This window comes from Podarcis muralis, chromosome 2 (assembly GCF_964188315.1).
Source record: "Podarcis muralis chromosome 2, rPodMur119.hap1.1, whole genome shotgun sequence".
Classification (NCBI taxonomy): domain Eukaryota; kingdom Metazoa; phylum Chordata; class Lepidosauria; order Squamata; family Lacertidae; genus Podarcis; species Podarcis muralis.
In genome coordinates this window covers 85,074,969-85,102,595 of record NC_135656.1, presented here as the reverse complement: position 1 = coordinate 85,102,595, position 27,627 = coordinate 85,074,969, and the positions used below count along the sequence as shown (strand labels likewise).

Here is a 27,627-nt window from a genome sequence, read left to right as displayed (position 1 = left end):
TGGACAAAAGAATTAGTGTGGGCAATCATGGCTGCCATGTGACTTCTAATTCCTTTTAAAAATGACTCCCTTAAGTCAAAGATTTACTTACATTCTCACTCTCAGCAGAGCCATACTTGGCTCGGATCCTGGGTTCTTTGATAGTGGCCAGATTGGTGCCTGTCACAGTCAACAGTGTACCACCACTAGAAAGCAAGCAAAAGTTGGGGTTAGACAAAAACTGCAGTGGGGTGGGCACAAGCAGCATGAACCAAACAAGGATGTCACTTCTACTCTGTTATTTTAAAAGCTGCATGGTCTCTCTTACCTTATGTTCAGGCTGGGGGAAACCAAACTACAAGATTAATTTTAGAGAGCAAGTGGTGAAAATGAGAAAGCTTTCTGGATTCCACTCATCTCCAGGGTGCACCCAACCAAGAAGCCCTACTGGCACACTTAGACCTTAAGCCAGTCTAAAAGAATACTAGGACTACCAGCATCTTCAGTGCCAGACTACCACTTCTGCATTCATGTTCAGAACAGCCTGGACTACAAGAGATGCATCGTACAACAGGAGCTGTTTTCTGTCTATTAGCTGTGCTTCTTTTGGGTCCCTTCCAATTCTACAATTCTATGAAGATGACAATGTAGGCTGTTTTTTAAGGCTAATATTTCCGAGGACCATTTCAAAGGGACATGACATTGGGAGATCCATAATAAGATCTTACAGCTGTTTTGAGAAAAAAGCAGCTACAGAGACCCTTGAAATGGAGTCACGGCACTTGCTTGGAGGCTGACCCTTTATTCACATGTATTTTTTTTCAAATTGACCCCCCCCCCCCACCAAAAAAAAGTTTATTTTTCTCCCTAGGAGAAAACAGTCACTCAGAAGGTAAAATGCTGAAGTGTTACCACTACTTCTAAGCACCATGACACCAATCTAATCCATCGCCATCACAGTTCCTTTAACCTTGAAAATAAAGGAGACCCTCCTGACATCACAGATCTTCTTACATCACATCTAACTATGCTTTGCACATAGATGTCATCACTTACCATGTAGAGCACCACATAGATTTTAATCAAAATCACCAAAACAGAGGAAAAATATACAATTAGCAAGTGGTGTCAGACAGCACTGGCCTACTACTTTATGTCATACCAAACACATCTCCTGCACTGGCCTAACCTATTGAACCAGGGCTTACTTTCTTCCCTACATAACTAGATCCTCTTTAAAATAACCATAATACACATTTTCAAACACACATTCAGTGGCATTAGCCGATAGCAAATTCCATTCTGAAAGAGTCATGCTCCTTCCATTTTTCATTTTGGACTTCCACATGGTGCCCAGTTGCAGAGGAAAATTTCCTGGGTCCTGCTTTGACTCTTTTGATCCTGGGCCTTAGATCACTGAAGTATACACTGCAAATAACAGGTAATTGCTGCTACAGCTCTTATGGTTGTTACATTTCATATTTCTACTATGGAAGAAAGTCAGCATCAGAATCAAAGGTCTGCTGCTTCAGGAGCTTTACAAAACTCGCCAGCAGACACAGTTCTTATGTGTGGCTCATGGGAAGCACTGCAAGGCAAAGCACCCCCCCCCCTCCATTGTTGTCAACTGAGTATAGGCAAAGTGTCATTTGCAGGGATGTGATTTAACTGGCTTAATGTTGGCATTAACCTGTTTGAGACTGCTAGCTGCCCAGAGTGGCTGGGGAAACCCAGCCAGACGGGCGGGGTATAAATAATAAAATAATAAAAATAATAAAATTATTATTGTTATGGCTGGACACGGAGAATGAACATGGGAACAGCGTTTTATTCTCTACTGACAGGCTGGCACATAGGGTGTTATGCATGTCACACACCACCTCTTGCAGTGGGTTCTGGGAAGTGGGGTTCTGAGGAAATCATCCTGATTTCTGGCAGAGTGACTTAGCAAAAGGCAAAGCTTTCCAAAGTACAGCAAAGCTGCTAATAAATAGATGAATATTCCTAATATGCACATTCTTTTCTTTATTTTTATCGTGCAAATCCATTCCCTTCAGTGTTACCTGTTGATGCTCCATTCGGGGTCTATCTTCTGAATGGTGGGGTCATCAGTATAGAAATATGCCACCTCAGGGCTGCTAAGTATAGCCCGGTTTATATGGATGAGGATGGGAGACTCTCCTGCGCTTTGGCCAGGTGGTGTCCTGCACCGGATTTCAACAGCATTTCTCCTGTAAGACACAGAGAAAGAGGGAAACAAAATCAACATCTTTAGCTATAGGAAGGGTCAACAAATATTCTTCCTGCTGCCATGCCATGCCACAATCTCAGCAACAAACTTGCTGGATACTCTGCCTGGGAATCCGTGTCAAGCTTTTTGACCTCTCTACCAACACTACATGGCAGCAAAAATTTGCCCCATTAAACAGATATGTGTAGTGCACCAATGCCTTCTCACCACAAGCACCATGGGCCACAAACTGTATGTCTGATTCCCAAAGCTGCTCAGCTGAAGGGCAGACTGCTAATCTACAAAAGGGTAAAATAAGTCTACCTAAAGGTTTAGACATGACATTTCCTGTAAATTCTAGCAGGAGCTGAGGGGTGCCCAAGGACAGCTGAGCTATTGATTGCATCAATGCAAATCCCATGTCGGCATAGCCCTGAGTTCATATATGAATAAAATATGGAAGAGAACCCATTGCTCCCAGGCCATGGATCAGGTCCAACTGTTCACGTCTGACACATAGGAATAAAGGAGTGAAGTGCCACCCTCTACATGTGGTACCCCATTTCTCCCTGACTTGGGGAAGTGATGCTAAAATTATCAGTTAACACAAAAAGAAAAATAAAGCAAAGGCAGCCGGCAGAGCCAGCGCAACTCCGGAGCGTTCCCCATCGTGCGGCTGCTGCAAACAGCAGCGATTAGAGCTGATAACCAGTAATTACTGCACGAAAATATTTAAAGAGCCGCTCCATTATCATCCCTAATCTAAAAATTATCCACTTCATGGCTCAGGGATTTGTGCTTTTTAGAGGGAAAAGAAATTCAACAGTCTTCGATCTTTTTAACCCCAAAATAAAAAAAAAATGTGCCTTGAAAAGAATTACACGGGAGTTTTTGCTTGGCTCCTTAAGACTGGTACCTTATTTTAGAAGACATACTCTCTCACACACACATCCTTGCATCCCCTTCATTCACATTGCTCAGTGCGTTTGGAGCACTACATTCCACAATGGTTTCCACCCATGAGAGGCTCACCTTGGAAATGCGCACTGTTGCCCTCCAATGGTTACTGTGATGTCACTTCCTGCATCAAGGTGCTTTCCTTTTATGCTGATCCAGGTGCCCCCAGAGACAGGGCCCCGAGCTGGTGACACTTGCGAGAAAGTGGGAGTCTGTCAAAGGGAAACACAGCAAGTTCACAGAGTTCAGAAGGTGTCCTTGGTGCCCAGGAACAATAAAAGTGAATGCTGAAAGGGAAATGCTGGGAAAATTCCTCTGACCTCAGCCATTTTGTGCACCACAGGGCCACAATACATTCTTTCACTCTACTGGACACCTCTTGATAATAAAAAGTGGGTCAGATAGTCAAGTGCATAGGTGGCCTTGCAAAATTTAGATAAATAAAAGTAATTATAGGAGGGAAATGGGGTTCAAAGTAAGGAAAGGTGATAGAAAAGAATACATCCTTACCACAAAGGTGAAGCTTTTCGGGGATATAGCCTTGTAGCTGGGGGAGCAGTCCCTGACACAAACTTCCACAGGGGCCTCTTGGATTTTGCTTGGGCTGGCTTCTCCAATCTCACAGACGATCCTAGGGAAGGCACAGTAAGTGATTGTGTAACATGTACGCAATGTCTCAGCAGAGCTGGCCTGCAGTTCTCAGGCCACCTGCTCAGGCCAAGAAGCCAGTTATTTCTGCTCTAATTTATAGTAAGGACAAGCACTTGTCGTCACATTTTCCTGGGCTGTTGCTGTTGCTTTTTAATTAAATGCCATTTCACAATTTCAGGAAGTGATTTCTCAGCACATATCAAATTGACTTTTGAACAATAGGCATATCAAAACTGCAAAATATATAAAATATTACGAGTGCTGTAACACTCAACTCAGCAGGAAATCAATTAAAATTTAACAAAATACAAAGAGAAACAGAAAAGAACCCCTGTTTTCCCTCCTCCCTTACTCCTATTGCAGTTGTGTTAATGCACCGTCCATAAATTAAACAATGTGGAAAAAATCCTACACATTTCCAGCACTCGTATTTGAAATCACTGCTATCTGCATATGAAAGGAAAGGCACCCACATGTTCATAAATTGATTTCTCTTATTAAATCCTCTTGCTTTTTGAACTTCCTCTGTAAATTTATACATGTTTTTAAATTGGAATAGCCTGAGTTGTTAAGACAGTAGAACAAAGAAGGATATACAGAGAGAAAAGGAAGTTATTGCTTCCAGCTGGCTAGCCAGAATTGATCAGCTTTAGATAGTGCAGATCTCCCAACACACATCAAGGACTTTGCTAAGAAGCCAGAAAATACATTCAGAATATCCAGAGTGGGACTTTTAGCTAAGGCTAACTCTGCAAAAGAACCCACCACCACTAAGGATAGAAAGTTAAAATCTTCCAAAATCATAGCTTCAAGAAAGCCTATGAAAGACTGGAAGACTAACTCTTCCAGTCAGTCATGTAGAGCCATTCACCAAATATTTCTTACTAATGAAGTCAGATGAATCATTCTCATAAAATGTTGCAAAATACTGACATTTTGCCAGTATTTTGTGCAACCAAATACAGAAGCTATCTAGAAAGATTCATTAGGTCTTTCTAGCCACTCTTCCATCCATCTTTTTTCTCCAAACAACTCAAGAGAGGTGCTCATTCACTTGTCATCCTATTTATTATTGTAACTTCTCCATATGGGGAGGTTAGGACAAGAGATACAGTAGTTACTCCTATGGTTACCCAGTGAGCTTCATAAGTAAGCAGGGAGCTGAACCCAGTCCCAGTTCAACTCTTATGGACTAGACCACACTGGTCCTTCACATCCCACGATGTGCTGGCAGCGACATTTAGACCACCTGGTCACAGTAGCCACCTGAACTTCCAGGAGTAATGCTGCATCTAAGAACACTCCCAAACAGTGAATCTGATTCTTCAGAGCTAATGCAACCCCACCTCAGACTGGTTGAACTCTCAGTCCTGAATCAGCTTCTCTACTGAACAATTGCACCTCTGTCTTATGTGGACTGAGGCTTTGTTAGTCCCCATCAAGTCCTTCACTTCATCCAGATGACGTTTCAAAATTTCCACCACTTCATCAGATTAGTTGAAAAGGAGAGATAGAGCTAGGTATCATCAGTGTATAGATGAGGCCGTACCCTGACAGCTTCATGTAGACATTTAAAAAAAAGGAGGGGGTGAAAAAGACCCACAAGCCAACAACCAAGAGGCTGAGCAACACATCCCCCAAGACTACCTTCTGAACTTCTTCCACCATAAAATGATGTTCCCAGTGCCTATACCAGCCAAGCATCCCAGGAATTCTCCATGGTATCAAATGCTGCAGAACCAACAGGGATAAACTCCCCAACTAGTTTCTGGCACAGATAATCCACCAATGCTGTTTTGGTCCCGAAACTAAGCCTGAAACCAGACTGGATAAGAAACAGATATGACCTCATCAACCCTAAGCAGCATCTTTAGCAAAAGCTTTTCTTTAGCAAAGCTTTGCCTTTTATCTTGGTCCAGCAAACCAGGGGACCAATATACTACTGAGATATTCCCACAGCTCATCCCTTCATTGCCAGCCCTCTTTTGGAGGTTACTTACTGCTCAGCACTGATGTATTCACTCTCGATGGGCATGCACGTCACTTTGCCAACCCACACACCCAAGCGTACGTCCTCAAACTTCAGGCCCAGGTTCTCTCCAGTGATGGTTAAGCGAGTACCGCCCTGCCGGGGGCCTGTTTCAGGTGTCAGCTAGGAAGAAACAAACCAGACTGTTATTGGATTCATTAGGCCATTGTCAACAGTTTGCTTACATGCCATAACAACTCAGCAGCTCACCCAACATTTATATATCTAGGGCTTATTTAAATATCTACAGCTCCATGCAGGTTAGAAAATAAACACATAATCAGATAAACTAAAATGAAGATAGCAAATGCTTAAAACCCAGACAGGTGTTCTGAATAGGTTGCTGTCTTCCAAGCAGTGATAATAATCCACCTTTCCCACCTCAACCTATTGACACAACATCCTCTTCTCTGCTCCCCACAGTACTGCCACACAAACCAGGTATTGTTTTACACCAACTATTCACCACCTGCATGGTGCTAAGAACTTTGGTAGTATTAAGGACAACCAGTGCAATATTTCAGCTTTGCCCTGAAGGACCAAGTCCCAGTCATTCCCTTCCAACCACAGCAACTGGAGAGAAGGCATCTGGGCCGTTCACATGGCGAAAATACATTTTACGTTTCTGGAAAGCACTGGGAGTTTCATTGTGCTGGAGCACAGTAAAAAGAAAATAACACCCATGCATCTATCCACCTGTGAATAAGCTTCAAGACACCTAAACCACATGTTTGGAATGGCTGGACTGTTGATCCTGCTAATATTCAAGCAGGTGGCTCCAAGGTATCACAATGGCTAATGTATGTAAGCTGTTAATTCACTCTGGCTCACTCTGTAGGTATGGTGATATGAAAATGGAAACAGTAAAAGTTTTTCCCCGTAGCATGGCTTGCTCATGGTCTCAACAATGGACTATTCTTCAGAATGGCACAGAACATCCCACTTTTTTAAACTTTTTTTTTGCATTCTGCATATCCTTGGCAAGGGCAGTGGACACTTGCAGAGAGGCTATTTTTCTTTCATGCTGTGAGTTAGCGGAGGGAACGTAATCTCTCCAGAGCCCTCCCCACCAAGGGAGACACCAGTTAACCCCTGTAAAGTGGATCCTCTCTTCCCCTACCAACTCTGGTGTATCCCAGCATGTGACGTTTCTGACAGCACCAGCTGGGGAGGGAGGGGAGCCCCAGTGAGCACGATATGCCTCATTTGTTAAGATGATTCCCAATAAAGCGGACAGGTGTGGCTTGACACACACTGCGTGATGACGGATGAGCAGTGTGGCACGGGCCCACCATTGCCACTAACAAGGCAATTATGGGCAATTTTACACCACATTTTGCTGGCCCCCTGGTGCTCAGCACACACCTGCAAGTGATAAGACGATTAATGGGCATGCAGGTGGGGAAAGCTCTGTGCTGGGTCACTGGCAACCCCAAGCCAAGGGAAGTGGGCTCCAGGAGAAAGAAGCCTCAGCATAGTCATTGTCAATGCACTGAAAGAGGCCTAGCAAAACCAACTGCAGATTGCTTACCTGACCAGTCAACATTAAAGCTACTGGTCCCACTGTTCCTGCTGGCTCTGCATACAGCCTAAACTTTCTAAGCTGGTGGGAAGTAGCAACCATGCCTGAGAACACATCCCCATTATTTGTTTAAATCTGCATCCTGCCAGCTTCCAAATGTTCAGAAAGGATCTCATGTTTAAAAATAGACCGAAGGCATCAAAATATCATCAAGACAAAGCCACTACAGGCCTCCCATTGCTGCTTCCAACAGAAAAGCCTTATATTATCTACAGATAATGCACAGGCTCTGGCAAACCTCCAGGAGCAGGGATTTCTATAATTATGAGGCAGCCACAAAGTTACCTCACTACACGCTCTTGCACAGATTGCCTTGTTAGGAAGGCACAGACTGTGTTGATTTTAACAGTAAAGATGTGTCATAAGATGGGAAAGAGATTTCTAAGGCATGTGTGGGCCAAACCTCTTAGTTCTAAGCCAGTATCTTCTATTGTTGCTGGATACCTAGTAAGGCACCAATGGAGATCTTGAAACATAAACATAATGAGAAGCAGCCCTCCAAAAATTCATGCCTGAGGCCGATAATCCAAATGGCAACTCTGCCACCACTACCAATGGTGGTAAAATATATTAATAAAATAGCTGGGGGTGGGGGCAGGAATGGCTGCCTTTTAATGTTACCCCCAAACTATGCTGCTTCAGGCAGACAGCCTTACCATGTCTAACAATAGGGCCACAGACTTGAGTGAAAATACATAGCAGTCCTGCAGTCCCCATGCTACCTCACTGTGTATCAGGCATCTCTTCTGAATATTTGTCAAGGAGGGTAGCAGCATGCAGAGTGTGCTACAATAATAAGATGGCAAAAGGCTGCTCATGTATGATGCAACTCTTTTCTAGCTGGGGAGATCTCAGCCTCTGTAACACTACGCTCCTCCAGTAGCCACCCCCTAAAGACAGGCAAAGTTTGTGTTAGGCCTGTACTCTCAGAATCACAGGTCCTCAGACACTCCTTGCCTCCAGAACGCGGCCCTTTCATTCTACAATATGGGCCATCATTTGGAGCAGACAGACTTGGGCGAGGGGAAGTAGCAAACCAACAGAGAGCTATTTCCTCCAGCCCCAGAGGGCAGTGCAAACGTAAAGAACATCTCCTTCAACATACCTGACCAAGGCATCAACATGAGTCATTAAAACATAACACTTTATTTTTCATTCTCCGACTCTTGCCTCACAAACACCATCCAAGCTTCATTAACAAAGCAGCAAAAGGAGGCTACGCTGGAGAATTACCAGCAGCCAAGGCACAAAGAGGTTGTAGCATGCCCAAAGCCAACTTGGATTAGGCATCCAAAGCCCACAAACCCTGGCTCCTTTCTCCGCTCCCTGACTTGCAGGCTGCTCCACGAGTTAACTTACAAGCAGGCCTAGGGCAATCACATGCTATGCCTCAGAATTTATACAACAGTCAAACCGATTTGAGCTTTGGGGGTTTGCTGCTCGCCTAAATTCAATCCAATCATCTGCTAAAGTCCCGGATCAGAACTCATTAAGGCAGCTGCTGCAGCAGGCAACCCAAGTCATTCTTTCCTAAATTGGGCTCCTCTGGGATACTTGGTGAGCCGTGGCTGTTTGTTTGGTATTGTTAAATTAGTGTTAAAGGCTGCCGTGGTATGTTAGATTTCCCCTCCACTGCAGCAAAACTGACAAGGGCCACACGTTTGGGGAGCAGCAACTCTGGGAAAAAGTTGACACTGCTTGACACACTGTGTGGGGAGGTCGCGGCTAAACAAGGCACTTGGGAACCAGAGCTGGCAGGGAAATCTGGCTCTTTCTTGAACCGTCTCCCCTTAAACACTCACACACAGAGTCACAGAAGCAGGCACTCTCCCACCCCAGCTCCATCCCTGACAAACAACAGCACTCTTTTGCTAATTGGTTTCAGAGCACAAACCCTTCAGATCTGCCAAATGAAGTGGACACAAGATATATCAGTGCCCAAAAGATGAGATAATGAATCATCAACTAACCGGTTTGGCCATTTGATCATTTCATTTCAAAATGGCCCTCCTGTGCCTGAATGCATATATTCTAGCTGAGAATGTACCACTTAAAACTGGAGCTTTGAAAGCACACAGAAGCGACCTTCCATCTTCTTGTGCAGCAGCAAAACTTCTATTAGGAGTCTCCAAGATCAGGCTTTCAAAAGTGAAGCGATACTGACATCGGTAGCACGGCTACTTAGAATGATGGGTTTGCTTCCCAAGCTGTGTTAAGAAAGAAAGGCACTACATTTGGGCTTGATTCTGGAACATAGCATCATGCCAGGTTGATAAAAGACAAGTCTGGAAGGTCTAATGGAGTACTGACTCGCCACCGTAAAATTAAGGCTAAACTCGTTTATTTGGCATAGTATTATTGTTCTGAGGAGATAAGAACATTGTAAAGCCTTCTGCACAGTAACGGTGCTACAGAGATAGTGAAAGCAAAATGCAAGCTGATAAATTATTTCAGCAGGATATCCAATGGCTCTAGTCTTAACTCAAATGGTACTCTTCTGGAACCCTTGGAGTAGAAGGAATCCGAGTGCCAAGCAGAAAGTTCTCCACCTGTTCCAGACTAATGACCCATACAGTTTAACATTTTCCAGGAGAAAAGGTTACATATTCTATTTCTTTGTGCATGCTGTGCCCATCATTCATTCCACTGCACTGAAGCTGATCTTATTGCAAGGGTAGCCAACGTGGCGCCCTTTTGGTGTTGTTTAGGTCCAACTCCCATTACTATTGGTTACACTGGTCAAGGCTAATGGGAGCTGGAGCCCAACAACATCTAGAAAGCACCAGGAAGTCATCAACAATTGTCTGGAGAAGCACCTACGAAGGCTGCATGGCCTTCAAGGCTTCAACCAGAGCAACAGTTGGAAAAAGCACCAACGTTAAGTCCCCAAACTTGGAATGCATGCATGGAAAGGCACACTACTTGATTTGCCCACACAGGGCTTACAATTAGTGTGACAAGTTCTTAATTTAATTTTAATTATTTAATGATGCAGAGAGTATCATTAAAACCTAATGCTGGCAAGTGCTCAAAAATTGGCAGGTAAACAAAATGTGCGTTATCAACACCATTTAGTAGCCTTGACACTACATAATGGTTTTAGGTTCACAAACCTCTTCATGACAGCCCCACACTTCACATAACAGGGTTCAGTCAGAATTGGTTCTTGAGAGCTTCATACCTTGCAATCAGGAGTCAGTGTGAATATCTTAAATCAAGATTTAGGATTCTAGTATCATACACTTGTCTAAAAGGAGCTTGTGACCCAGGAATAGATGCAGTTCTTCACACAGTGAATACTTAAACTACGGAATGTGTTCCCACAGGAAGTAGTAATGACCACCAACTTGAATGCCTTTAAAAGAGGTTCAGACACATTCATGGAGGACAAGGCTATCAATTGCTGTTAGTCGCAATGGCTATATTCTCTCTGGTTATGCCCCTCTCTGTTTAGCTTCTCAATGTGAAATTTGGAGGGTAGAAACAAACGAGGGACTTTCTGGTGGCAGCCGTTGACTAAGGAATACTCTCCCTAGGGTAGCTTGCCGGACACCGACATTGCTGCCTTTTAAGCATCAGGCTAAGACTTTACTATTCTCCCAGGTCTTTTAAGATCAGACTTTAAGTCCTGTGGCATATGGTGGCTTTAGCGCATGCATCTGATGGCTGTTTTAGTTCTGTGCTGTCTGTGGCATTTTATTGTGCTGGTTTTGTACTTTGCTTTTATGTCTCTTAATCTTACTGTGGGTTTTATTGTAGTGTGGTTTTATTGTTGTGTTTTCAATCTCTGCTTGCCACCTGGAGAATTTAGTTTATGAGTCATCTCATAAACACAACCCACAATCAAATAAATGCCTATTTACAACTCACCACCTTGCTGTAGTATTGTCAAAATGATATCCCTTGCTCTACCTTTTCCCTCCACCCCCCCTTTCTTTGTGTTCCTTCTTCTTATTATTTTTTAAGTTTGGAAGCCTGATGGAAGGCTCCCCATCTCTCTCTCTCTCTTCTTCCCTCTCTCTTTAATTGATGAGAGCTGCTTTGGAAGAGACCATTTGTCTGAAAAGCGGTATAAAAATATAATAAAATAAATAGTATTCAGCCACTGTATTTGAAACATCCTGAGCACCCTAAAGCACTGTATAAATGCTAAGTACTATTCCACTGGAAATCTGTAATATAACTTAGGTGATTTGAGACGGTAAGACTCCCCTGTCATTCCCCCACCTCCCATCTCCAGTGTTACAGTCATTACTTCTTTTTATAGAAGATGCAGACACTAATTAGGCAGGCTCTCTCCCATCAGTTTTTGTGGTGGGCTGGGGGCTTCCAAAGAGTGAAGGCCTTGGCAAACGCAGCGCAGGGCCCCACAATGCCAATCAGCAATAAGAAGCAACTAGCTTTGGGGAGTGCAAGAGGCACTACTCTAATTTCCAGCCTTCAACAGATAAGACACTGAAACCCAAATAGATGAGATACTGTGCTAAGACTCTGGTAATTAACACCACCAAGGCCTGCCTGGCTTGCAGTATATGGGTAAATAGAACATATCAAATAGAATTACCTGCCAATCCCTGCTAATGCACTTGGAGCCTGGCCCAACCAACATGTTAACATTAATATACACAATCTTATTAAATGAAGGTCATAGCAGCTGTCAAGAGAAGAGGGATGATAAACAACCAGTCTTAAGGAAGTGAAAAGATGGGTGGCTAAAAACTGTGAACACAACCGGGGTGGGGGGTGAGGAATCCACGACACACCAAACCTCATCTTCTTCCAGAATCCTATTTGCTAGGAATCCTGTGAAACAGGCCAGAATGGGAATCAAGCTTTCACTGTCAACACAGGAGAGAGAGAAAGTGGTATGCAAGCCAAAAAAATATACTCCTACTACTCTGCCTGTTGTAGTAAGTCGACAGAAAGTCATTCTAAGCGAAATTTCAATATGTATCATCAGTCCTGGAAACAAAGCCCTCTCATAATGCGGTGAATCTGAGTCCAACCCCTCTTTGGAATGCCTGTCTTCACCAGCACTGGCCAATGAACTTGCACAGGTCACAAGTGTCACCTGATATTATTCATCTCCATCCTATTTATGTCTTATTTAAAAGCGTACACTTTGCCTGATTTTCACAACATATATAACAATACCCATTAAGAGCAAAACGTTGACATCGAAAACCTAAGCCACAGTAACAGATTCCAAAACGACCATGCTTCTATAGATCAAGAATGGCGAAACAGTGACCACTGACCATGATGAGAGTTGTAATCCCAGCAATGCCTGGAGGGCCATGGTTTCCCCATCCCTGCTATAGATGGAAGAGAACAAGGAGAATCTGGAAGTGGGGGAAATGTCAATTGGGGTTAGGAACAGAAGACAGGATAGCTCCATCCAACTCTGACCACTGAACCATATTCCACTGATTCTCCATTACAATCACTGCTGCATTGCCCCATCAGCGGCTTATCACAGGAGACACTAATTCTGCTCGTTACTGTTCATTGAGCACTCACTGGTTGGTGGGAAGAAGAGGCTTCGCACCAGTTATTGGCATCTGAACAAAGAAAGTGTCAGGAGAATACTACATCTTGTATCATATGCTACAGAACTGCCCACCACCATGTACCCTCCACCATAGGCGATTTCCTATTCAGCACTGAGGATAAAGGAGAAGAAGAAAAACCTCCCCCCTGCTTACCCTTCACAAGCATACCTTAATGATTTTGGGGTCCGCACAGCGGCTATTGCCATTGCTGGCATGCATCCAGCTGCTCTCAGAGGCTGGGCAATGTTGGCGCAGGGAACATCGCTTTTCTGACACACACCAGCCACACTCGAAGCGTGGATCTGCCTTGAGGCACAGCCCACAGCTTTCACGCAGAGCTGAGCACTTGTATAGGTGAGCTGCAAGAAGAAAACACAAATCCCTGCTTACATTCAAAAAGAAGTTGGGGAGTGGGGTGAGGACAGATCTGCTACGCGGATTCCCCCTCTGATGGGTAATTGTTGACAGTGCCCACTAAAGGACCTCAGGGTCTACCACTTTCCATATGCTTTGTCGTATCAGGCCAGTTTTGACAGTATTCACTGCCTGTATAGTTTTCAGCTTTCACTACTGAATACAGCCAGCAAGGGATTTGTTTATGATGCAAATGCCTATCCACTAATGAAGGGATAACCCAGTGGTGCCCTCCACATGCTGCTGGACTACAACTCTCATCATCCCCAGCCTATGGCTATGGTGGCCGGGGATGCTGGGAATTGCAATCCACCAACATATGAAAGGCACAACATTGCCTTTCCCTGTGCTAGGATCTCCGCTGAAAGCCACAATCAGGGTCACAAATTTCAAGTGGTTTGAACTGGCATAGTTGTCACGGCTTCCCCAAATGACTCTGAGGTTTACGATTTTGTAAGAATGTTGTGAATTTATTTGGTGTGTGTGTTTGTGTGTGAAATAATCTTTGCCCATTACAGAACTAACCTAACTATCATGTCCTAAGTTCCTTGCAGTGGGAGCCAGGATCGTAAAGCAGCCTTCAAAGTGATTTCATTTTATGTCTAGGAAGTGAACGTGCATTTAAGTCTCAAACGAGTTATTGAATGGCTGGGCATGTTTATAAGGACAGCACACTACCGAGAAAATGTTTCGGAGCAAGTACACCGCGTTTGGAGGGTCAAGGCGCTTTGATGGGCAGGAGAGAAACCAGTAATCCCCAGACCACCACTTCTAACTTTGCTCTGTGTTAGAAAGCTTGTTTGCTCAGGCTAGCATAATATTTGATTTTACACCTGTAGGGGTGCACTGGTGTCAATCTGGCCCTGAGGTGGATGGCTCAGAAGTGGAATGCAGAAGCAGTTCATTGCAGGGAATTCCTGCTGTATCTTGCTAAGGGTGCTCCACCCCACCTGACTTCATCAGCTTACCCTGGATGTTCTGGGGATTGTCAATGATGAAGTTCCCATTCCATACCACGGAAAGGTTCACCGGGAGGTCACTGATGCCATTTCCTTCATAGGAATACTGCCAGAGGAAACACAAGAGAAAAGAGTCCATTAGGCACCCTCAGACAGAAAGAAACAGATATACATCAGGAATCAGACCACAGACCACAGGGGAGCTTTGCATTCTTCTGGCTCGTTCTAAGTGTACCCATCTGGATCTGTGGTTGCCAGGGATGATGACACGTCCCAAGCAAGACACTCTAGTCAAATACAAAGTCTCCAATATCCAGGGGCCTCCCCCTCTCCAAAAGCAGCACTTACATTTCCAGCTCCCAGCTGCTTCCTAGAATTCTGCCAGAATGGAAAACCTTTTCTGAGGAAAAGGAATTGGAGTCTGGAATCCAATGCACCTCAAGAACCTCCCCCTGCAAATCTTCTTACTTGCACAGACAATATTGCAAGAGTTTGGATATGCTTTCGCATAGCTCTTCTGCCTCTCCTATAGCTAGCAGAAACAGAATCACTGGTGGGAAATAAGCAAATCTATTTGAAGTCACGTCATGTGCATAATTTATTTGCATTACAGACTCCAGCTTCTCTTGGCACAGGAATTAGGTTACCTGGGTGAAGAATTTGTACTTAAAAAAAAAAAAAAGCACTGCTGGCATACACTCACTGTGGACTAAGTGGCTTTCAGAGCCCCTCCAATAGTGTACAGACCTTGTACAATATTGTCACTATGGTGATATATAATAAAAACTAAACATGCTAATCATTTGATTCTGATTAACATTCAGCGTTCATGTTGAACCTGCTCCTCCAATGAAAGGAGGAGGATTTTCTGGTGAACTGTACAAACTGAGTGACAGTGATATCTCAAACTAAGCAGCAGCTGGAGTCATCACTCTCTGCTCTCCAGAGCTGGCAATATTAGATTCTGCCTTCCTAGGGTCTAAGGAAATAAAGCTCCCACACAGAAAACGAAAAAGCAAGAGCCTAAAGCGGACAATAGCTCTGTGATGGCAGGGTTGTAGAGGCAGACAAATTTGGGGTTATATCTTCATCAAGCAGCCCCACGAGCCCTTGTCCCTCCCACCCAGTGAAAAGATACACCCAATCTCTAGCCCAAGCCAAACTTCTGGCAGCCCCATCAATATTCCCTCCACAGTGCCTGCGCGCATGTGGAGGCTTAATCGATACAGAGACAGGAAGGCAGTCGGAACCTTCCCTGACAGCTAATGACCTCCTTCGGCGAGAGATTCTCCGCTTCTCTCCGGAGAAAATGACAGGCGTGTCAGGAGAGATTAAATGAAAGATTCATGGCTTGCTGGAGTTTGTTAGGGAGCTATGGACACTGGAGAATCAGCTCTCCCTGTGCCTTGGATCCTTCCCCCCCCCACTCCACCCCACCCACCTACCCTCAGCCAATGGCACTGAGTCTGCCTTGATGAGGACACAGAGAAGTGAAAGATGAAGGTCCCCTCCCCTCCCCGCATATCCGTGCCCCCAAGCACCCTTTCTCCACATCCTCCTGCCACTCAAAGAAGGTAGAAGCTTCCACGCCTCAGCTTCCTTCAAAGCCTATTTTGTGCTTAATTCAGTGATAAGCGCAAAGAAACAGAAGGGACTCTGGTTTTGCATTTTTGATTGAATGCTTTACAGTGTAAAGCGTTCAGGTGAAAGTACAGAACTAGCGTAAGAAACCCACCAGAGAAAGGCCGAGCTCCTGAGAAAAGACCAGGGTGTTTCTCATAGGACAACCAATTGCAAAATAATCCCATTACAAACAGTAGGGCATAACTACTTTACAGATTATATGTTTACATCATGCTCCTTCAATTTCAAAGAGTGCAACATAGGCAATACTGTATATAGTAAGACATTCACTGTATATAAGTATGGTCTAATCAGTAAAATTCAGCTGCCCTAAGGTGTTGAACATGACAGTCTATCCTGCACAATAATTTTGAAGGAGAAAATAAGCGTATCAGCCAAAGTTCCCATTCAGGAACTAATTTATTTAATATGCTTTTATACCATCCTTCAATAAAAACGCCCAAGGCAAATGATGGTGTATTTGTCATTTCCCTAAGTTTTGACTTACAAAAACATTTCAAAACAACTATAAAAACAAAATTCAACCTAGAATGCTCACAATAATATGTATAAAAGAGCACTTTACATTTTAAAAAGGTAATTATTATTTTTGAATTTTTTAAAAATGTAACTTTTTGAAAAAAGTTGGATTGAAAAAAATGGACTGATGACACAACTGAGCAAAACTTCTGCTCACACAAGCGAGTGCCTTCTTCAAAATGATGCTTTTGCACAAGCCATCAATGTTATTCCAAGATCTATGCAAAAGTCCACTGTTCATTTAATGTTCTAAACAAACTGAGCCCTTCCTTCCCCAGCTCCTTGAACTGTGTGCATGTACATCCAGAGAGATGGTTTTCAAAGCATCAAACTGCACTTCAGACGAGTTTGCTCTGGATTGTGGAAGGATTCAAATGTACTAGGAGGTATCCAGCTAAGCTCAAGTAAGATTGACCCATAGAAATTTGTAGACCTAAGCTAGTCATGTTTGTTCATTTTAAGGGTTAGATGTGAGTATGCCTAACGTTGGATACAGCCCAGCATTGCCTGTGTTTTATCTCCTGGAGACAGTTACTTCATGAGCATCATGACTGGCTATAACCATGATATACTATGACTTAGTATATCAAACAAAAAGTTCACTGCCAGGTCCAGCAATTTAATTTACATCATTGACTGTGAAAGTTCAGTACATAGGTGAAATGATAACTGAAGGAAACCAGCCGTTAAAACTGGGGAAGCACCTCTAGAAGAAAATTACATGTTTGTGTATGTACACATATACGTATAGGAGACTCTCCAGGAGTTTGAAATATGATTTATTTCAGGACTGACATGTTTGGGAAGAAAGCTTTGCTCAGGGGCACAGTTTTATAAGCAATTTTCACCAAATGCATGAGGACTCTTACTACTGCAAAACACTGCTAAAAATGTGCCCCCAAGGATGGATTTGTTCCGAAACACATTGGGCCTGGAATGAACATTATTTCAAACACCTGGAGTCCCTCCTCTCTTATTTTCCATGTTAAACACAGCAACTGATGCACACAAATGCTTTAGGATTTCACACAGCCAATCTTGTGGGGGGGGGGGGGAATGTAACAACCAATTGGAAAACACTTCCATTCAGATAGCCACACCCCCTCTCTGATTTATCCATTATTGCAATGGCAATGCCACCAGATCCAAGAACACTGGAAACAAGGGGGGAAATTCTGGCCCAGTGGACTTGAATTCACAGCTGGGCAACTGAGGAAGGCAGGAGGAGAAATGTTGTGTTCTAAAAAAGTAATCTGTTAGTCACTGTTTATATTTACATCTGTACCTAGATAAACATATACCCAGTACATTCCAAGCAACTTCACACAAATTCCAGAAAAAGAATTTATGCAAATGGGCTGGGCAGCGCCGAAACAATCAGAAGTTCAGATAGATGGGGGTACAGCTACTGTAAGCTCACATCAATAAGGCCTTTACGCAGTACAGGAGTTAAATATGGATCACTAGAAGATAACTGACATTCAGATAATATGGATGAGGGAAGAGTTTCTGTGTACCTTTTCCCTTCCCATTCCTTTGTAGCTGTGTCCCGCTAAGATTGGCTGAAGAGACCCACTGCAGAAATAACCCAAGAAGTCAGGCAGATTTACATTAAGGAGAAGCACCCATCATTCGGGAAGTGGGGGGGGAGGGGCGGCAGAGAAGGATTTAGCTGTGACGAGCAGCGTGGCAGAGTAAGTGAAATTGGCATTTTCAATTTGTACTCTGACATGTCTCATTTGGGGCACTGGCATCTCAGGAAGGCATACAGCCTGCAGCTGTCCGAAACACTTATTTGCATTTCTCTGCCCTGGCTCCTTTTGGAAATGAGTTACTTCTGATTTGGGTGTGGAGTAGGGGGGAAGCGGGGAGAGATTATTTAACCCTCCAGGTGCCTGCATTGACAAAAGAAACTCACAGGTAGGAGAGAGGTGCATTTCTGCTTCAGGAAATGCAGGCCTGCCTTTCTTAGTAAGCGAGATTTGTGGGAGATTGGAAACAACATGTTGCACAGGTTTTGACTGAGTCAAAATGAAACTTCACACTATGAGCCAATAATTTATCAAGACAAATGTCTCCCACAACCACTGTGCACAATACTGATTCCCACATAAATGATCCCAAAGATTGTTAGGTAACTGATCCAGTTCATGCTTTAAATATCTATCTATCTATCTATCTATCTATCTATCTATCTATCTATCTATCTCTGAAATGCTTATACCCCGCTTTTCCTCATATAGTTCAAGGAAGCTTGCAAAAACAAAAGACTATATTAAAAGCAGCATAAATGAATAAAACAACTTTGTTCTATCTTTAACAATATTAATATTTTATCTGCTCTGCTGCGGCTTCACGTTAATGTTTAATTGCTGTGATTGTTTTATTGTATTTTAAATCATCATCATCATCATCACCACCACTATTTGCCCTCTGAAATAAGCAGCACTACACTTTTCTTTCCCTGCCATCATTATCTGGCAAGAGAGTGGGTTGTGGGAGAGAGTTGAACCCACAACAATCTTCAAAATCCAGATCTCACTCTCATTGTTCTGCCAAAGTCTGTGGAACATCAGAACCCAGATAGCACAATATTGCTACAAGTAGTTCAAGAGTCCCACTTATCTAGAACTCTGGAAACATTTACTGATAGTGTTCTACTTCTGCCTTGTAAACAACACCATTAAAGCAATCCATTGCAGGGGTAGAAAGAGGAAGCTCAGTTACATCCTGTAGAATGTACTGGAGAAGAAACCCAAGATAGCTTATGCACAGAAAACTAGAGCTAGGGTGGAATCCTCACCTCTCATTTTCTGTGTGCAGTGTGGAAGGGGAGTCAGTAATATGAGCCTTTACCTGCTGTCTCGATATACCATAGGATCTACCATCTCATCTGCTATTTTGGCGAACTAAGCCCTAATCATTGCAAAGAAGACGAGTGGCTTGCTTAAAACACACCCACCATGTTTGTGCACATTAAAGAACATGCTAAATGAGATTCACTTGTCTCTTTCAATTCTTCCATGGACAGAAAGAAGGACAGAGGGGCACATCTGGGGGGCGGAAAAGAACTAGGAATATGTCTGCCTTCACAGTTGCCAGTCTCTCCATGACTCAACCGGAGGAAGAACAAGCCAGATTTTGGGTCTTGCCAACAACAGCCTGAACTATTCCTGGATTTCCTAACACTGTGTATAGGAAGGGAGCCCGACATGCATCCCAAGAGCCAGAGGGGAAGCCAGGGAAGGTGGGTGTTTTGGAGGAGACAGAGCAGAAAGCAGCCAACAAGCTCAAGCTTTGGCCAGGAGTCTGACACCACATGCTCGAGTTACACAGACAAAGCCAAACACTTACTCGTGCTTCTACTTTGTTTTTATTTTCTATGCCATTTGATATTTTTAACCCTCTTAAAGGCACATACAGAAAATCTCACCCTTTATTCAAAGTATATGCAAAGTATATGCCCCATAGTATTGTGGCCATAATTGTTGACGCAGATAAGAATCCTCATGCTATTATGTATTGAGACTGAAAGGTATGCGTGTGTTTGTGTCACTTGTTCCCTTTACTTAACAACCCAGATTGTAAATGTTCTACAATATACAGCGGTACCTCGGGTTAAGTACTTAATTCGTTCCAGAGGTCTGTTCTTAACCTGAAAGTGTTCTTAACCTGAAGCACCACTTTAGCTAATGGGGCCTCCTGCTGCTGCCGCGCCATCAGAGCACAATTTCTGTTCTCATCCTGAAGCAAAGTTCTTAACCCGAGGTACTATTTCTGTGTTAGCGGAGTCTGTAACCTGAAGCGTATGTAACCTGAAGCATATGTAACCTGAGGTACCACTGTATAACAAGGGTCTGGTGCATTTATTTGCAAGTTACTCTCACCAAAATCAAAGCAGCTTATTTCCAAATAAACATACAATGAGGTAAGGCTGCTATAAAAATAGTAATAATGCTTGCTGATTTGATGTCTTAGTAGCAGCATGATGCCAATGCTCTTATTTTCTCTCCATCTGAATGTTTATAAATACACATTTCTAAAGATATTTTATTGGTTGAGTTAATAGTTATGACAAAGTGCTACCTGGATTGGCCTTTCAGATTTCTGCCGTGCTACACTATACATAGACAAAATAACATCTCTGGAATAGCAGGACATAACAGGAGTAGAAGCCATTGAGGTGTTCTCCAAATGTTCAGTGACAATTCCCATTAGCCCCAACAATTAAGGCCAGAGGTTAGGGATGATGGGAATTGTAGTTCACAAACAACTGGAGGGTACCATGTTGGCTACCCAGTTTTCTTGACTTTGGGGGACAGTCACCCCAATACATATACGACCATCCCCACAAACAAATCCTTTCATCATTTCTAGTGGAAACGGCTGTCAATAAATCACCATAAACTAATGAGAATGAATATCTATACATCTGAGTAAAAATGACTAATGCTGGTTTTTCTCAAGTTAATAGTACTACATGTTACTTCAGACCTAATAGTTGAACTGTTGATACATATACACTATCAAGGTTCCCCGCTTAGCGGTCCAACCCAAGTGTCAGTCTTCTGCTCTGTTTCTTCTTGAAGAATTTACTAAGCAGATTATCAAAATCAGGATCTAAAGGGAATCAACTCGAAGATATGAATAATCCAAACTCTCATAAATTGCATCTGGTGGCAAGTGCCTTAAGGGGGTGGGGTGGGGGTAGAGAGGTATTGTATTCATAGATGAGTGCATCTTTGGAAAGCACCAAGAAGAAGAGCATTTAACCAGACTAGCCTGAATTTGACGCTCTGTGCCATTCTCCTACAACAAAAGCTCCTGCACTTGTCTTGCTGATTTGCCAGTCACGATTGCTACAGATCCCTGACCTCAAGACTTGGCCGCACTCCAATTATTTTCATTTAAGCTGTATTTATTTGTTGTTGACAGATACCCAGATGGATCCTGTGCATGCCTTGAAAGCTCAAAAAGGATTTGTTTTTACTTTCCGTAATACATATATTTAGATTACAACACTCTGCAATTACGCACCACAGAAATTTACACAGTAACTAATCAACACTCCCACCTGCCCTCTCGCAGCCTTCATTGGAGAATGTGAGAAGCAAATTTATTTTATAATCCTCATTTTACACACGAGGGAGTTGCAACAACAATAACAATATACGCAAAGTGCGCGGTCCAAACACAGGCCTTTGTCACAACGAACATTGAGATGTGCATGGATTTCTGCTCTGTGTGCTCACAACAGGCCATTTTGCCTCAACTGAAAGAATCAGCTGTAAAAGCAGGACAAGCCACCTTCAGTACAATTATTTTATATAAAATGGGTTTCCAAGAAGTGGCCTGAAGAAGGCTGGGTAATCATATAGCAGTGGCTTGTCTTATTTTCATCTGCTAAAATGAATTAAAGGGGGGGGGTATCTCAAATAACTTTCTTGGCATTGTTTTTCTCTTCATTAAATTGCTGAAATGGCCAAAAGTGTGCAATTGTCAGGCAAATTTGGGGCAGGACCAAATTTGGGGCACGTAAAGCGTATCTTTTGCATGCAAATGAGAGAAGATTCAGTCCCTTGGCATCTCTGATTTACTAGCAGATTACGTGGAAGATCCCTGCTTGAGGCTTTGGAGAGCTGCTGATAGTAAGAGTAGATCAAACTGGACTAAATGGATTGAACGGTCCTATATTAACTGGAGATGCCAGAAACTAAACATGGGTCCTTCTGTGTACAAAACAGCTTCTCTACCACTGAACTCTGGTCCCTCTGATCTTCATTCAAGATTTTATGGTGGTTTACAAAATTAAAAAGCAACCTCCAGAAAGCTGGCAACATATTAATACAATACAGTAAGATTAAAATTAATCAATGACCATCTTTGGACAATCAGATCCTGGTTTAGCAAGCGAGGATATGCATGAGTTCCATGAACCTGCACGCACCCCCTCTGGACCCTGCATTGGTTATCCTTTCACCCATGTGCGGAAACAAGCCAGGAGGCTGCAGCTAACCTTCATTTCCTGTTTCATGCAAGCCAGGAAACTATGGTCAATGGCTTCCAAACAAGCCAGGGTTCACAAGCCAACTTTCAGCAATGGCTTCACAACCTGGTCTGTTTGGAAACCTTTGTGTAGAAAAGTCTGTCTCCTGCCACCTTTGTTTTCTCTGAGTGAAGCTAGCATGTGGTTCCTATCAGTTATTCAGCTCTCTCGGATAAAGGTTAGGATGTCTGAAAGAAAGATAGGAGATCCCAAGCAACGCTTTATACCTGAGATGGCCCAGCTTCCTCTGCTCCCGCCCTGGGAATGTCTAGCATTCTTCACACCCCGATGCGTGTCAAAACCCTTCTTCCCTGTGAAACATGGCATTGGCTCACACTGGTCAGAAGGCGGGATCCAACACAGGATGAGAAAGTCCATAAAAACTGAGCTACCTTATGCAGCTCTGTCTCCCCACCCCACCCTTCATCAAGGTCCAAATTTTGTCTTCCATATTTCAAAAACAGAGCATAAAAGTATCTCCACAAGCAGCAATCTACGCAGAGGCTATAACATGCCTAAACCATGTAGTCATGCAGACTTCCCATGTGGCTATACACAGTAAGAGGCTGACAAAACATGAGTGGCACTCTGTCATTTCACTTAGCAGCAAAAAGGACTTTATGTGGCATCAAAATTCAATGAACCCAAGGACTCAGGCACATCATAAACATTATTTAATGTTCCTACCAACTTCTTAGCCTATCCTGGCTATCCTTAATTATGAGTGGGCCAAAGTGGATACTAGCTGCCTGCCTGCTTCCATCCTTTGACATAATTTTGTCTCCGTTCTTGACGGAGAACTCCATCACCTGTTGCAAGTCTACCACAAATGCTCCTTGTTTCCAAAGTCTACACCAAATATTCAAAACAACTGATCTGTCTTTAAAAATCAGAGGAACACACATATGCAGGTGGACAGAAACTTACACAGATGGGCACACAGCATGATAAGCAAGCAAACAGATGGATGCAGAAGGACACCCAGAGACATAGTATAGATATGGAAACACAGGCAGAGGAAGGAAAGGAGGAAGAGGATCAGAATCCAGTGCAAAAGATCCACTACAGAAGAACATAACAGGGGGAGGGGGGGGAAGATGCTCATGGCATACAAATTTTCAGCATCTTCTTTATTATTAGGCAGGCTAGGCCCTGTTTCTTCAATGTGAAAGCTAAGGTGCCCAAGATCTTTATACTAGGCATCCCGCCCTCCAAATGTCTGTAGTATGGAATAAACACCTCATGTTCAAACCGCGAATTCCTTGAAAGATGCTACACTTTTACAGTGTTGTCTCCACAAGGCTCCAAATCAGTCCAGATTTAAACTCAAATGAAGGGATTTGCCTATATCCCCCCAGGATACTTTATTTGGAGTTTTTCAGATTGTTTTCTGATGAGTTTTCTCTTTACCATGTTCCACCAAAGTATCAAAAACACTTGAAACAAAACACTCAGATGGATGGTTTTGGAAACAGGTAGAGAAAGTTTCGGTCCACCCAAAGATAAAATAAATGAAATGTTTTTACTCATTCCCAATTCTCACTCTTAAGTAATGCATGCTATTCCTGACTAACAATAGTCCCTTCAATGTATTTTACTTATTTATTCTATTTTTTTAAATAAATATTTATTAAGATTTTTTAACAACCAAAACAACATCAAACAAATAAGAAAAAAGGAAAGAAGAAACCAAACTCCAAGAAAAAGAAGAATACAAAAGGAAAATAGAAATGAAATAACAGTATTCGTAAATTATATTTTCATAAACTTTGGACTTCCTCACATCCCCCTTGCCTGCGTTCCCAACAATATAATTATATGCAGCAATTTGTAACCTTACTTCCATTCTTATTTTATAATTCTCAGGTATTCAATTTCGACTTTTAACTTGTATTTGTCGTAAATTCGACTCCTTCTATTGAACCCAATATTACTTCCATTTTCGACGTTAACTTAAACATCATACGTTCTCAAATATCTTACAATAATTTTACTGTTGCCATGTTACTTTCATTTGTGCATTCTCCTAACATTCATACAATTTGTAATGTTTTTGTAAATAGTCTTTAAATTTTTTCCAGTCCTCTTCCATCGTCTCTTCTCCCAGATCTCGGATTCTGCCAGTCATTTCAGCCAATTCCATGTAGTCTATCAGTTGCGTCTGCCATTCTTCCAGGGTGGGCAAATTCTGTGTCTTCCAATACTTTGCGATGAGAATTCTTGCTGCTGTTGTCGCGTACATGAAGAAAGTTCTATCCTTCTTTAACACCCCTTGGCCGACAATGCCCAAAAGGAAGGCCTCTGGTTTCTTAAGGAAGGTATACTTAAATACCTTTTTTAGTTCATTATAGATCTTCTCCCAGAAAGCCTTAACCTTTGGGCATGTCCACCAAAGATGAAAGAATGTTCCCTCAGCTTCTTTACATTTCCAACATTTGTTATCGGGCAAATGATATATTTTTGCCAGCTTAACTGGGGTCATGTACCACCTATATATCATTTTCATAATGTTTTCTTTCAAGGCATTACATGCCGTGAACCTTACTCCGGTGGTCCATAACTTTTCCCAGTCAGCAAACATAATATTATACCCAATGTCCTGAGCCCATTTTATCATAGCTGATTTGACAATTTCATCCTGCGTATTCCATTTCAACAGCAAGTTATACATTTTTGAAAGTACTTTGGTCTTAGGTTCTAACAGCTCTGTTTCTAATTTCGATTTTTCCACCTGGAAACCTACTTTCTTGTCCAACTTAAAAACCTCCTTGATCTGAGCATAATGTAACCAATCTCGCACTTTACCTTTTAATTTCTCAAAACTCTGCAATCTCCAAGTATCACCTTCTTTTTCTATTATCTCCCAATATTTTGGCCAATTGGCCTCCATATTGAGTCTTTTCAGGGCCTTGGCTTCCATTGGTGACAGCCACCTTGGGGTCTTGTTTTCTAATAAGTCTTTGTATTTTATCCAGACATTAAACACAGCTTTCCTGACAATATGGTTCTTAAAGGACTTGTGCATTTTTACCTTGTCGTACCACAAGTATGCATGCCATCCAAAAACATTATTAAACCCTTATTTTACTTATTTATTCTAATAGGGGGAACTCTAGCAAGACTAGTTTAGGTTAAACACGCACCCAGCTGCACCAAGGAGGGATTTGAAAAAGGTAAGCAATCTCAGCAATTCAATGGATAATTTTATCAACGCTTGCTTAGTGGACCTATTCTGAACTTTTATTTCATTCATTCAGAGAAGTACAAAACTGTAAAAATGTTCTCCATCACAGTAAGAAACTTAAGTATCTAATATTTTTGTTTATTTTTTGTCAGTCCCATATCCAGAGTGTATGCAATGGCTAAAGAGAAAGGCTCTCAACAAGGAATACGGCCAGTCCGCTAATCTCATAGACTCATAAACAACCATGTTACAGTGGGAACATCCACCTTGAACGTATATACTCACACAATCAGCTTCCAACTTCATTTCCCTAGGCTGTTTTCTGCACGAATAGTACAGTTGCAACTGTGTCCTATTTTTCTATAGTTGATGACCTCAATGCCTTCCCAGCACTATAGGGAGGGCAGTAATGCACATCATGTCTCGCCGGGGCTCAACTGCAATTCATCATTATTTTATCTGCTAGAATTTAATTGGATCCTATCAAACTCTCCTGATACTCCCTTTTCACTTTAAACACTGCTGCAGGAAAGATAAATGCCGGTGCTGCTTGGAGAGAGAGAGAGGCTCTCCCCTCCACCAACGTTTCTGGATTTGTAAGATCCAGTGCTATTTCACTCTCTGTGCCTGGCTAATGCTTACACACACACACACACACACACACACACACACACACATTGTAGGTGTGCAGTGCTCATAAAAGGGCCTTGTGTATATGATTTATGGGGCCCTGTAAATGTACTCAAGGCCCAGTAAAATACCAGTGTGTGTGTGTGTGTGTGTGTGTACACGTGCACAAATACACACACATACCAGGGCTTGACATCTGCTTTGATTTTACATCTGCTCTCTCCCTGCCTAGCATTTATGTTTCTCCATCACTGCCTGTAACTCAGCCTCCCTCCCTTATAAATTTGCCTAATTCTAAAACTATACATCTCCCAAGTTCAGCATATTTAGAGCCTCAGGTTTTTATGCAGCTATAATGAGATCCCTTAGACTCAGGTCCAAAATGAACAGAAGCAAAGTTTTTAATTGAATATTTATTGGATGTTTAATTTATACTTGTATATTTAATATATATTATTTTATATTCATAGGCCTTTGGGATGTAAAATGCTTGGCTGCTGTGAAGAATGGAAGTTCTAGGGTGTGTGTGTTTTTAGCTACGCAGTATATTTTAGTATGTTTTAAAATTACCTTTATTGTGTTTTAATGGTTGTAAACACCCTTGAGAACCTTGCTTGTTTATAGGTTAAAAGGTACAGTTTGCATTTTTAAATGCATAAATAAAAAATGTATGTCATAATCTCTTGGGTGCCTTGCTCTTATACCTTGTGAAACACTAAAAGGACAAGAGAGCCCAAGCTCATCCCTCTGACTCAGCATGCCACCAGTTCCTCCAGCAAAACAAAATAACTTAGGCATATTAAAAGAAGAAGAAAGATCCTACGGGGGCTTTGAGATCCTCTGGGAAGGCTTTTCTATGGGTTCCTCCACCTCTACAGACACATTAGGTGAGGTCACGGGAGGGGGTTTTCTCAGTGGCTACTCCCTGATAGTGACACCAGCCCAGCGTATCTGTCTCTCCACCTTCCTTTCGCCAGACAGGGAAATATATATTTTGTCCAGACAGGCCTTTGGCCACAAGCGGGTCTTCTGAGAGTGGTGGTGTACATTTTCTTTTTCTCTCTTGTCGTTCTGCTATTTACTGGTAATAGCTTTCAGTGTTGCTTTTAATAGGACTGCTTTTAATAGGCATAGGCATAGGCATTTAATTAAAATGTTTTAATACATGCTGTGAACTGCACTGGGTCCTGCTCTGGGATAAAGGAGGGATATAAAATAAAAATAAATAAATACATTTCTGGCAAACAGCAA

General features: G+C 42.6%; 1 protein-coding gene across 4 annotated transcripts in view; it reads right to left on the bottom strand.

The window, feature by feature from the left end:
- PLXNA1 (plexin A1) overlaps nt 1-27,627 on the bottom strand; it is a 293,792-nt gene that overhangs the window by 56,929 nt on the left and 209,236 nt on the right. For all 4 annotated transcript variants that reach the window (XM_028719206.2, XM_028719204.2, XM_028719207.2 and 1 more), the window contains exons 11-17: nt 14,363-14,459; nt 13,149-13,339; nt 5,818-5,969; nt 3,677-3,797; nt 3,242-3,378; nt 2,043-2,210; nt 92-185 (exon numbers count right to left, since the gene is read on the bottom strand). In XM_028719206.2, the coding sequence (XP_028575039.2) occupies nt 92-185; nt 2,043-2,210; nt 3,242-3,378; nt 3,677-3,797; nt 5,818-5,969; nt 13,149-13,339; nt 14,363-14,459 (960 nt within the window). The remainder of the gene's footprint in view (nt 1-91; nt 186-2,042; nt 2,211-3,241; nt 3,379-3,676; nt 3,798-5,817; nt 5,970-13,148; nt 13,340-14,362; nt 14,460-27,627) is intronic.